Source organism: Branchiostoma lanceolatum, chromosome 7, assembly GCF_035083965.1.
Source record: "Branchiostoma lanceolatum isolate klBraLanc5 chromosome 7, klBraLanc5.hap2, whole genome shotgun sequence".
NCBI lineage: Eukaryota > Metazoa > Chordata > Leptocardii > Amphioxiformes > Branchiostomatidae > Branchiostoma > Branchiostoma lanceolatum.
This window is the reverse complement of record NC_089728.1, coordinates 17,902,181-17,914,877: the sequence shown is the minus strand read 5'-3', so window position 1 is coordinate 17,914,877 and position 12,697 is coordinate 17,902,181. Positions and strand designations below refer to the sequence as shown.

The following is a 12,697-nucleotide window of genomic DNA, read 5'->3' as shown; positions in this document are numbered from 1 at the left end:
TCCATCAAACTTTTCAAAGCGCTTCACATTTCGTTGGGGAAATACATCCGCGTTATAAGTTCCTGAATCACAATATATGTTCTTATTCTCCCATTATCCCATTAAAATACATTACTTTAATATTTCAGATAAATTGCAGACTAAATTGTCTATGTAAAATTTTCTAACACTTAAAATTCGACAAAACTTTATCTGCACTATTTTTCTACAAGCGGACTTACAAAAGTGTGCGCAGAATATTGTTTACTTCCGGGTTAGAAAAGAATTGGTCGGACGTGTTCGCCGGGCATGGGCAACAAAATGTGATATGTTTCGTTTTCAACGGCAGATTTTGCGTGCTAGCTTTTATGTTTAACTCTTCATAGTCCGTTTATGTTTTGTTGGGACAATACAAAATGTATTTTCCGTCTTTAACCACGATTTTACTGGGTTTGGGGATCGCGTATGTTGGACATTCTGTATGGACCATGTTCGACTTGTTCTACCCCACACCGTGCGACCCGAATGTCTCCTCTTGTATAAAACCTTTCCTCGCAAGGAACCCCAAACTAGAGGTAAGTTTCAGCTAGGAAAAACTATAATCTTTAAAGCTACAAATGCATGTTTAAGAATATACACCCATCTTTTGTATGATATAATAAGCCACAAAGTTATGGAATATAATTTTGCATTACCATAACCGGAGATGAACAGGTGTTTTGATAACGTTAAAGACCCACTATGTAGTTTTAGGCCAATACAGAAAGTAAATTTCCCTACTGTTTCTTTGCATAGCAAGCTTTATCAACTCTATAGAATTGCTTACAGATATTCAGGAAGTGAGGTTACAACATTACTGCACCATACAAACAACTTAAAAAAACTGTTATCCTCCATCCAAAACAACACACAGTGTGAAACTAACACATGGCCACACATGGCTTCTGTACTTCTTATCAGGCTGATCGCCCAGTGGGGTGCCTGTTTACAGTTCACCAGTTTCTGTAAAAAATCATCCTTACCAGAGTTCTTGCAGTTTTGAAGGGAAAATAACCACACTTTGTTGATACCCTTCAAAGTAGACTCTCTATAATTAATTAATAGTTGTATTCTACCCTCTTGGAAAAAGATATAAGTGTTTCCAAAGAAGAAGAGCTTCATGACATCTGGCAGTCTAAAGTGTGCCTAAGTGATTAGACCACCATGGGGGTCCTCCAGTGCACTGGGATGTTGTTGTTTATCTACTATAGAGGTGGTGTCCGGGAGTTTTTGTTTTGTTTTTGTACAGTTCACAAACACCCAAAATAGACGAAATAATGAAGAAAATACGCTGAAAAGGGGTTGTACATGTCAGTACCCGCTATTAACATTAAGATTTGTTCACAAGAATATTTTCAATTTTTGGGCCAAAATCCTACATAGTGGGCCTTTAACTCAGCAGGTGGTTAAAAAATGGAACAATGAAAATATGGGTGGATCTTCAATAATGGTCAAAGTGTGTATGCAATCGTAACCGGGAAATTGAAGCAAAGCAATTTCGCTGAAAAACATTTTTAGTTTTTACAGAATTTATTATCAATTTGCATTTGTATTTAACTTACATAGAAAATTGAATGTTAATGTTAGGATTGATAACAATTGAAACAATAAAACTTTGTGTCTTAAATGTTTTATTTGGAATTTTGGTAAAGTTTACAAAGGTGACCTCTGACCTCAGTAGTAATAATTTTCATAATTAAGGTTATTTTGTACATGATCAAAACATCACACAACCTTCTAGTAATAAGGTTTTATTGCGTGTGATGTTGCTTCTTATTACTTCCTTCCCCCCACCCCCACAGCTGAGCATGTTCACCTCCCCCCGGGGTAAGGGAGCGACCAGTAGCTCTATGGACCTGGTCTGGAAGTTTGACAACTTCACTGTAGGAGCCAAAGAACAAAGGTTATATCATTAATATACAACTAACATCTTTCTATTAGCTATCACTTATAATAATAAGCACAATTCATAAATGAATCCACTGGTCTACATGTACAAATATGACATTATGTAGTTGAGCTTACCCGGTAGTTTTTAATTCCTACAAAAATACAGAGAACACACATATTGAAATAGGTTTAAGAATTGATAAATAAAATCTTGAAAAGTCAGAAGTCAATGCAGCAAATATATATGAAAGCCTAACATATATATGATTATATGATTATGTGAATTTACTTGCATGTTGCACAATATATGTGTGTGAAGATTTTTACAAGCTTAAAAAGTAACACTGTTCTTAGTTCCTTGTCTGGCCCAATATTGATCTTAAAATCTATCTCAACTTCTCAAGTAGGTAACAATTTGACTGCAATAAGTCATAACAAGACAGAAGATAGGGCCATGCATTTTTGTATGATATTATGTAAACTCATTTGTTAAGTCCACCACTCATACCCTACTTTTTTCCCATTCACAGAAACTTCAACATCAGTCTACCGAAGAAAACGCGGAATAACGGAACGTTCTTCGTGCACATTTTCCTGTACCCGCAGGGCGAGTCGCCTTTCGGGAACTCGCGGTCGGTGTACCAGTTTTCCCCGCTGACACAGTACAGCGTACCCGAGGCAGAGAGCTTCAACCTTCTCGGAGACAACAACAAAACTGTAAGGATTTGAATATTTTTTGTATCTGCATCTACATATAGAGTATAACCACCATTCAGCATAACACACCAGCTTCGCAGGCATGCAGTGTGGCAGCAGCTGGTTATATTTTACGAACCTTTGCATATTTAATTGTAAACATTTTTCATTTAGTCAGGATGCCCCTACAGTACTTGATGTTAACGAGTTCTAAGAAGATACAATTTAGTTCCTGTCACATTATCTGTTCCACTTTTTTGTTCCAGTACCACACATCTACAAGTCAACTTTTTTTTCTTTCTTAAGTATCTGCCATTGTGTCAATTACCAATGCTGTAAACAGTTGTATTAAGTAATGTGGTTGGTTTTGTTCTCTAGTGTCTAAATTATTGATTTCTATCCATCATCAAAGGTTTTATATACCATAAAAAGCATCATGCTTCACCTAGACTGCTTTAGCTTTACGTTTCCACAAGTATTTTACCAGTCTTTGTTTTGCCGTGTTTTCTTTGAATCATGCATGTACTGGTACAGTAACTGTTGTATTTACATATATGTTGGACCTTTTGAACCTTTTGATCCTTGTAAAAGAATACATTTGAGATCATCATTTTTGCTAAATGATGAGAGGCCCTTCCAGTCTGTTTGATCCATCAGTTTCTCATATTATCTGTTCCGTACAATAGATCAATTAACAATTGTAACTTCTCCTCAGAACTCTGGCCTCTCCCCTGATGTTCCCATCACCCACTGGAAGACTAAGCTGGCTGTGAACGTGATGGAAGAGACACTGCTACTGGACCGGTACAGTGTACCTGGTGACCTCTACAGGCTCATCAGGTGGGTCAGGAAGGTCAAGGGTCGGGTCATAGGTCACTGTTCTATCTGTGAAATGTCTGAATACTAGTATCATCAATACTTTGGTTTAGTATCATGGTCATCTTCATAACCTGTATAGGCTCATCAGGTGGGTCAGGAAGGTCAAGGTTCGGTTCATAGGTCACAACCCTATCTGTGAAATGTTTGAATAGCATCAGTACTTTTGTACTAGTATCATTATGATAGTCAGCTTTGATATCATTCTTTTGATTGTCGGATGTCATTCTTCTGCCTTAAACTTCAAGTTGAAGCAAAAAAGCTGCATCCTGTCCGTAAGAAAAAATGACATGAAATTGATGAAAATTTATTTTTGTAAGCTTAAAGGCACCCAGAGCATTTTCTGAGGCTTGATACTTGAGGTGGGCGGGGCTATGGTATCGGTCTATTTACACTAAGCGCATGAAACTAAAAGATCACCATGTAGCTTATTTTTGTGTTGCTTTTGAGCACTTTTGATAAGAAACCCGCACACAAATGTGGTAGGCAGTAGCATTAGATGTCAATTTCATAAAAATTACAGCAACTAAAATATTTCCAGTTTTTAAGCCTCATAAAATGCTCTGGGTTTCTTTAAAATTGCAAGATTTTATAACGAAAATTAATACCAACATTCGTTCCCAAACAATGAGTGGGACAAAAAAAATCAGATCTGGAGACAGCCCTGTCTATAACATACTTGTCTCATGTTTTCCTTTTCCTGAAAGTAAAAAAAAGGAAAAAGAAAAAAAAGCAAATTGCATATGAAATTATTAATAAGTAAAAAGGAAAAAGCTGACTTTTGTTATCATCATGACATTTTGGGTCTTGTTCAGTGGCCTTGCTCTGATGTACTTCATGTATGTTTTATGATGTATGATAACAATGTGAGAAATGTTATTGTGTAGTCACACCTTTTATTGTAGGACGTAACAGGTGTGCATGAATAATTAATGAGATAGATGTGAGCGATAGACTTCAATATCCAAATGTCAGCATGACATGAGATTTTGGTCTCTTTCGTGACAAAGGTAAAAAAGGAGTAACGTTCTGAGCTGAATGATTTGTTACAAAGAATTGTACATAGTTGTGTATTGTTTATTGTTTGCTTATTAATGTTTATTCGCATATATACAAATATTTGAAAACAAAAATAAAAAGGGCAAAACAACATGCAAGGGGGGGGCAGAAGCCTAGTAGGTGGTTTTTCATGAGCCTCCCCTTGAAATTAGACAATAGGAATTTTGTAAATTGTACATAATCAAGACTAAGCAAAATTAACAAAAGAAAAAAAATGAAATTGTACCATAAATCCTAATGAAACAAAATTTATGAAAGAGATGAGGAATTACTAAATGAATTTTGAGTTGTAAACATAATAAGTGTGATTGTGCTATGTACTTACGCTATACATGATCAATGTTAAACTTAGCTTACAATTTATAAAGAAAAAGATCAAAATTGTACATATTAAAATAATAATCATATGAAAAGAATAATTATATGAATTATATAATTAATGATTATTGACAGTGTAATGAATATGGACAGTGTAATTTTTTTCTCTTCATTTCAACAGTTGGTGCGATTTTGGTGCATTGTTAGTTTGACTGGAACAGTATTTGGTGACACATTAGAGCAGTTCCTAACAAAGGATTCCCTCCCTCTGTTGCATGCAGGCTGTCTCCAGAAGGAGACTACCTCCCTCTGCTCTACATCGATGAACTTGGACAAAGGTTAAAAGACCTGAAGGTGAATCAGCAAATATTAACTTTACTGAAATAAAATGATGAATAATTATCAAGATATTAGCATCAACCACATTCAATTATTATTATAAATAAAAACATTCTAGTTTTCGATTTTCCTGTTTGAAAGAAGAAATTTGTCCACTCAAAAATATGTGTAATAACTGGTGAAAAAACTGTTTCTTCAGAAAGTTGAAACCGGTCTAATTCCGTCTCAGCGCTGTCATTGTCCCAGAGCTACGAATTGTATAAAAACTGTATTTAACATTTTTCTAGCCTGTGTCGAAGGAAAGTCGACAGATGACCTTGGAAGTGACCTACTCCCCCATCTCTGTTGGTCGTCTGCGTCTCTACACTAACTTACAACAGTCTATTCAACACCTGCATACTATGGGTGAGTCATGAGTTCAGATCATCCTCTGTGAGCCGAAAATAATTTCATAAGGTTGGTAGAACATAGTATATTTGGAGTTTCTTTTAGCACAACCAGGTAATCTCACCTGCTGACGTTTCGGTGTCTGTCAGACACCTTCTTCAGAGCTTCTGACTGGAGTACTGCTTCTCACCGCTATAAGTAGCCGATGTAGGTGGCGCTTTTGCGGCGAGAACGTAATCCCAAATATGGCTGAGCTTGTATCCCCCCTCGTCTCGGTTCATCACTGGTGATGACTTCCTGATCCACCTACATCGGCCACCTACATCGGCTATTTATAGCGGTGAGAAGCAGTACTCCAGTCAGAAGCTCTGAAGAAGGTGTCTGACAGACACCGAAACGTCAGCAGGTGAGATTACCTGGTTGTGCTAAAAGAAACTCCAAATATCCTATCCTCTGTGAGGTGACACAAATATCTCCACTGGTCCCTGTCGAGCTTGACAGAGTGAAGTTCATCATCTTGAAGACTCACATCCTCTTCGATCACCTTCTTCAGAGTCAAAAAATTAATATCTGGAATAATCTACCCCTTCACCCAAAGAATTTTTCTTCCCTGTTATCTTTTAAACTTAACCTTAAAAACCATCTGCTATCTGACCCCTCCAACTTTTGAATCTCAATTTGTCATTAGTCTGATTTTCATTTTGTATTACATGTATTTCTTGGCATGTTATTATTTATTATATACTTATTGATGTATTTAATATGTATTATTGTGTTCCATTATTTGCTTCTACTGAAGTGTATTTAGAAATTGTTTATCTACTTTATAATTGTATTTCATTATTATCATTAGTTCGTTGATAGGAGGGCGGCTTAGAAAAGACTTCCGGGTTTCCTCCCTCCTCCTGCACTATTGTTATATTTTGTATATTTGTTTGCCTCTATTTCTTTTTTTATTTGTGCAAACCAATAAACAAAACAAAACAAACAAAGAAGGGCTGGGCAACCATGCCTACGATTCTCAGTGACAGTTTCCAAAGGAGAGCTATGCTAGCTATTTCCTGAGTCATACATGTAGTTCATGCAATTTATCCTCTTTATTTCAAACACATTGATTCTGGAGTAGATTGAAAGCTTGAAATTCATTGTGGCATCTAACAATTCTTACATGTTGTTTGTGCAGGTTTTACAGAGAAAGACACTGATGAGTTGGTTGGAATATTTGCCGACACCAACTTCTACTTCCTGGCTGCGACTGTGGCTGTGTCCATGCTACATGTAAGACTCTTCTTTTTGTACAGATATTTTCTGTTTCAAGTCTGTTGAAATTCTTTGAAAGGCAAGCTTACTCAGATAGAAGATAACGCCAATGACATGTATGGAAATATACATTTGTATTCCTGTACAACTTCAGCTTAGTGTTGTTGACTAAACCTGAGAGACTAGTATTTCCATCTAACTGAGGCCTTTTTATAGTACTACTACGTGATTTAGTACAATAGCTTACGTTACAGTAAGTAGTACTTTCACAAATAAACTGTAATTCCCTTCATCTTCACGGTAGCAAAATTTCATGGTGTAAGGAAAATGGACATTTTCACTGAACTTAAACTTCACAGTGGCGGCAAGTGATTTACGGAATGGATGTGTGAAGGAATCATAAATAATGACAACAGGTTTTTTCACGGTGATGATAAGTTCACGGTACAGAGGTGACTGGGAAAACAGTGAACATAAAGTTACAGTGAAAGAAACAAGAATTACTGTATCTTTCCTTCCCTTCCCAGCTTCTATTTGACTTCCTGGCTTTCAAGAATGACATCAGCTTCTGGAGGAATAAGGACACTATGGAGGGACTGTCCACTAGAGCAGGTGAGAGGGTGTATGTATGATAGGGACTGTCCACTAACGTGGGTGAGTTGGTCTTGATGTCAGGTCTCCATGATGTCAATCATTTACAAATCAGGGCTGTCTCCAGGACCCGTCCCTCTATCCCAGGAAGGAAATTTGCTTGTTGAGACGGACACAGATTTCACGCCATCTGTCCAAAAAAATTAAAGTGAAGTTCATGACATATTGAGACTGATTTTCTTAAACGTAATTTTGTAAGCTTAAAATGAAAAACTGCGGGCATAAAATCAATGTGAATATCATTGCATTTACAGTACAGCCTTGCATATGATTTGATTTGGCTAACTTGTTGATGTTTTCTGCTGTTTCCACCCACAGTTGTTTGGCGCTGTGTGAGTCAGATCATCATCTTCCTGTACCTGATGGATGAACAGACAAGTCTACTGGTGCTCATACCGACAGGGATCGGTACTCTTATAGAGGTTGACTATACTTATTTACTGCAAATTCTTTCAACTTGGTACTGTCCAAACTCTGCACTGGAAATGTGATACTGTACATGCATTTAAGTTCGTGTGGTTTTCATTTTGCGCTAACGGAAAAATGGAGTGTTTGCAGTGATTTTATGTTCGCGGCAGTGCTACTGTCACAAGCTGCTACGGTGTTGGACAAAAATGTTCGCGGTGGTTTTAAGTTTGCAATGAAACGGTCGCAGCAGAAACGTGAACATAAAACCACCGCGAACATTTCTGCATTTGCAGTTGCTGTAGCTGATACTCGTCTAACCAAGGTGCTGTTTTACCGTGTTCTTAAAACGCAGTATATGACATACTATTGCAAAATATCAGGGTGATAAAATGACTTGTATCATACTTTGATATTTCACAAATATTTGTGTGCATGTTTAAATTTCTTCTTCAGTCTTGTACTATGTAAGAGTTTTGGACCAAAGAAAGCATTGCAATGGTCTCTGGTCATTTGTCTTCTCTTTATTTTTCAGATCTGGAAGGTTAAAAAGGCCTTCAAGGTTACCATAACTTGGAATGGTAGGAAGCCATCTTTCCAGGTAAGATTTTTACTTTTATATATAAGATTCACCTAGGGACAGCAATGGGTAACTTTAGGGAAATGATCATGGGGAAATGTTCTGATTGTTGATTTGATTGTTGGCTTGTCTCTAAAAGCGTTGTTTCTCATTGCAGTTGGGTGCAGTTTCTAAAAAAGAACAAGAAACAGCAGAGTTTGACTCTAAGGCGAGTACCACTAACTTATCTTTTGGTATCTTACGATTGTCGTACGATCGCAAACTGAAGATGTACTTGGATACGGTAGTCGTGCATGTGTCGTACAATATTCATCTGTCTTGTTACCAAAATGGCTGTCATGACAGCAACTGCCAACATGCTAACAAGATCATGGTTGGATAGCCAATCAGTACTCTGGACAGTGTTACAATGTAAACTGGTAGTCATGTAAAACATGAAACATGATTGGTCACTGTTCATGATGTAAAACATGAAACATGATTGGTCACTGAATCTGTAAAACATGAAACATGATTGGTCACTGAATGTAAAACATGAAACATGATTGGTCACTGATGTAAATCATGAAACATGATTGGTCACTGAATCTAAAACATAAAACATGATTAACTGAATGTAAAACATGAAACATGATTGGTCACTGAATGTAAAACATGAAACATGATTGGTCATTGATGTAAAAATGGAACATGAATTGGAGACTGATATAAAACATGAAGTATGATTGGTCATTGCTGTAAAACATGTACTCATGATTGGTCACTGCTGTAAAACATGAAACATGATTGGTCACTGATGTAAATCATGAAACATGATTGGTCACTGATGTAAAACATAAAACATGATTAACTGAATGTAAAACATGAAACATGATTGGTCACTGAATGTAAAACATGAAACATGATTGGTCACAGGAATTTTATCATGGATGTTGTTCCACAGGCCATGCAGTACCTATCATATGTCCTGTACCCCCTGTGTGTTGCCGGTGCAATCTACTCTCTACTCTACACACCACACAAAAGGTGAGGAAATCTCTAATCCCACCAGCATAGATGGTATACTCATTTTTTTTTTGTAGAAACTGTAAAGTATTATTAAAAGTCATTGTGTGTTAACCCTCTTAAAACAATTTTGCTGCGTAACAAGTCAAGACAGAAAGAACCACAATGTAATATTGATTGGGTTTTATTGTCTTTTCCAGCTGGTACTCCTGGGTTGTACGGAACCTGGTTAACGGTAAGTCAACCTATCAGAGCAGTTTACTTCTCGTTACGCAATTTGATACAGCCTAGGCCTGGCATATATCTGTATCTGTACAGCCGGTATAACCGCCTTTCAGCATAACACATAGTGTTTTTGTTTAAAATTGTGCTGAATCCTATATGAGTTCCTCTCTGTCACTTCTAGGTGTGTATGCCTTTGGGTTCCTCTTCATGCTGCCACAACTGTTTGTCAACTACAAGGTAAGTGTTTGAGGCTTTATGTTTTGTTAAAACATCCATTGAGTGCTTAAGAATCATAACATTGACATTCCTATAAGACTTAGTATAATATTTTAAATCAAGAATATATGAATATAAAGCCATTGACTTGGAATCTGTTTGTGTTTCAGTTGAAATCTGTAGCCCATCTACCATGGAGAGCCTTTATGTACAAGGTGTGTTCATCACTTTGACATTTCAAAAATATTAACCTACATTCCACACAAATAGTAAAGTCTGTATATGCTCCAAGAATGGAAGTCGAAGAATTACAGAAACAATTGTCCGTATACAAGTAAAAACCATTTAGAATGTATAAAACTTACCAAGTCACAACTGATAAAATTTGATACTGTAAATGCATTTAAGTTCGCGTGGTTTTTATTTCGCGCTAAGGGGAAAATGGAGAGTTTGCTGTGGTTTTTATTTCATGGCAGTGCTATAGTCACATACTGCTACTAACAGTATTGGACAAAATGTTTGCCGTGGTTTTAAGTTCGAGGTGAAACGGTCGCTGCGAAAACTGTGAACATAAAACCACCGCGAACATTTCTGCATTTACAGTACATGAATGAAGCCATAAAATAGAGTCTAAGTTAGGTGTATCATTTTGCCCTCTTGTAGGCCTTCAACACCTTCATAGATGACATCTTCGCCTTCATCATCACCATGCCAACGGCTCACAGAATGGCCTGTTTCCGTGACGACGTTGTGTTTGGCATCTACCTGTACCAAAGATGGTAATTATTTCATATTTTCTGTACTTAAATTGGAGTGTTTTAACTTATATATTATTTTAGGTTTTAACAACTTCAATGCCTTAATAGAAAGATAGAAAGGGATTCTCTTTACCATATTGCACTTAGGCCACACCAATTTAATTTCTTGGTTAACAGATTTTTTTTAATTTTAGCACAAGGACATCATGAAAACAGAAGGCTGGGGTGGAAACTTGCACCTGACCCTGTTCCCTCCCTGAAACTGTGTGCACCAAAGTACAAACTTTCCTCTGCGATTCCGTTTTCATGTTGATTTTACAATCTTAGACTAGCATTTTTTCTTTAATCCGTAAACCGACAAATTAAATTGGTGTGGCCTTACGGTAACTTGTTATTATTCCCTCCTCTTGGCAGTTTATTAATGTATGATAACTGTGCCACGGCTGTTTTGGGATAGTCTCTACCAGACTAACTACGCCAGCTATAGGGAGAATATTTGCCGGGGAAGTTTGGCCACCGGAGTGTTGCATTTGCAGGCGCAGTAAGCGGAAATATTGACCCTCACCATGGACTGACTCTAATGGCCAATTATTCCTTATTTTTTGGCCGAATTCTATGATCCATACACCCGTAGGAAGGCCTGGTGGAGGCTTGTTTTGGGAGTCATGTATTTTACTAACGTTACAATTTGCTTTAGCCAACAATGTTATGTTGCCACTAGTGTTTGTTGCTTTGTTTTGTAAAGATTTTGCATTTTCTCCAGGCTCTATCCTGTTGACAAGACCAGAGTCAACGAGTACGGACAGTCCTTCACTGAAGACGAGAAGAAGACAAATTGATAAGATAGTTACAAATGCCAGAAAGAAGTGCAAGTTAACTGGGGCAGGACCATGATCTTATAGAAAACCAGAAAACTGCATCTCAAACTTCAAAGTTCTGCTGCAGTACTGTAGGTAGCCACTAGGAGGGCCATTATCGAATTCAACCTTCGTTTTCCCGACCCCTACCCACCTACCAAAAATCATGACGATCCATTCATAGCATCTTGAGTTATGCCGCTAACAAATGAACACACAAGATCCTCTGCAATACCGTAGGAACCCTGCAGGAGGCCCGTTCTTTAACTTGACCTTCGTGTCCCAGATACCTATCCACTTACCAAAAATCATGACGATCCATTCATAACATCTAAAGTTATGCTGCTAACAAATGAACAGACACAAGATCTGTTGCAGTACCGTAGGAAGCCTCTAGGAGGCCCGTTCTTTAACTTGACCTTCGTCTCCCCGATACCTAAACACCTACCAAAAATCATGAACATCCACAGCTTCTCTAGTTATGCTGTCTTCACTCCATAGCCAAAACCGAAAAAGAACCTTCTACTTTAAGTTCTAGCAAAGGTAAATGATACAAAATAATAGGATAGCAAATGGAGTTTCAGTGCAACTCAAAATGCTCTCCAGATATTAGTAACTGCATGATTGTAGAGAAGTCTGTTAAGAACGTTCTGTGTGAGTTGTAATGTGAGTCGTACAGAGTTTTCCAAGTTCAAGACATTGTGCAATAGCTTTGCAGTTTATCATTGTGTAGAATGTAGCAACAAGAAATAATGCAGTGGAAATAGATGTCGATACGCAAAGTTTGCAGCAATACGTGTTTTAACCACTGTCAATATCAGCAGTCCAAGATAATTAAAAGGGGAGCAAAACTTAATATTGACAAGTCTACTATAATACGCAAAGTTTTCACTTGTTTTACATAAGTCTGTCATAGTTCAGGGCTTGTTTTTTACACCAATTTCAAACATTCCAGAATGTTGAGGGTTGTTTATTCTCTAAAATTGCAGTATAAACATGGTTCCGATGTATAGTTATAGTCATACTGGATTTGAAAAGTTATTCAAGATTTCAATATATTCACACTTGACATGAGGTGTCGTTACATGTACTTAGACATTGTATGTTTATGCAACGGGATTAAAAAAATACCTTCAAATAATCTTGTACACACATGT

General features: G+C 37.2%; 1 protein-coding gene across 1 annotated transcript; it reads left to right on the top strand.

The window, feature by feature from the left end:
• Nucleotides 1-268: 268 nt before the first annotated feature.
• Nucleotides 269-12,001, top strand: LOC136437996 (lipid scramblase CLPTM1L-like). The gene is made up of 17 exons (XM_066432618.1): nt 269-554; nt 1,821-1,921; nt 2,439-2,625; nt 3,320-3,444; nt 5,139-5,211; nt 5,484-5,601; nt 6,767-6,861; nt 7,371-7,455; nt 7,813-7,916; nt 8,435-8,500; nt 8,637-8,687; nt 9,423-9,505; nt 9,685-9,719; nt 9,891-9,946; nt 10,096-10,140; nt 10,589-10,704; nt 11,447-12,001. Exons 1-17 carry the CDS (start codon nt 396-398, stop codon nt 11,520-11,522), a joined length of 1,575 nt encoding a protein of 524 aa, XP_066288715.1. The 5' UTR covers nt 269-395; the 3' UTR covers nt 11,523-12,001.
• The last annotated feature ends 696 nt before the right edge of the window (nt 12,002-12,697 follow it).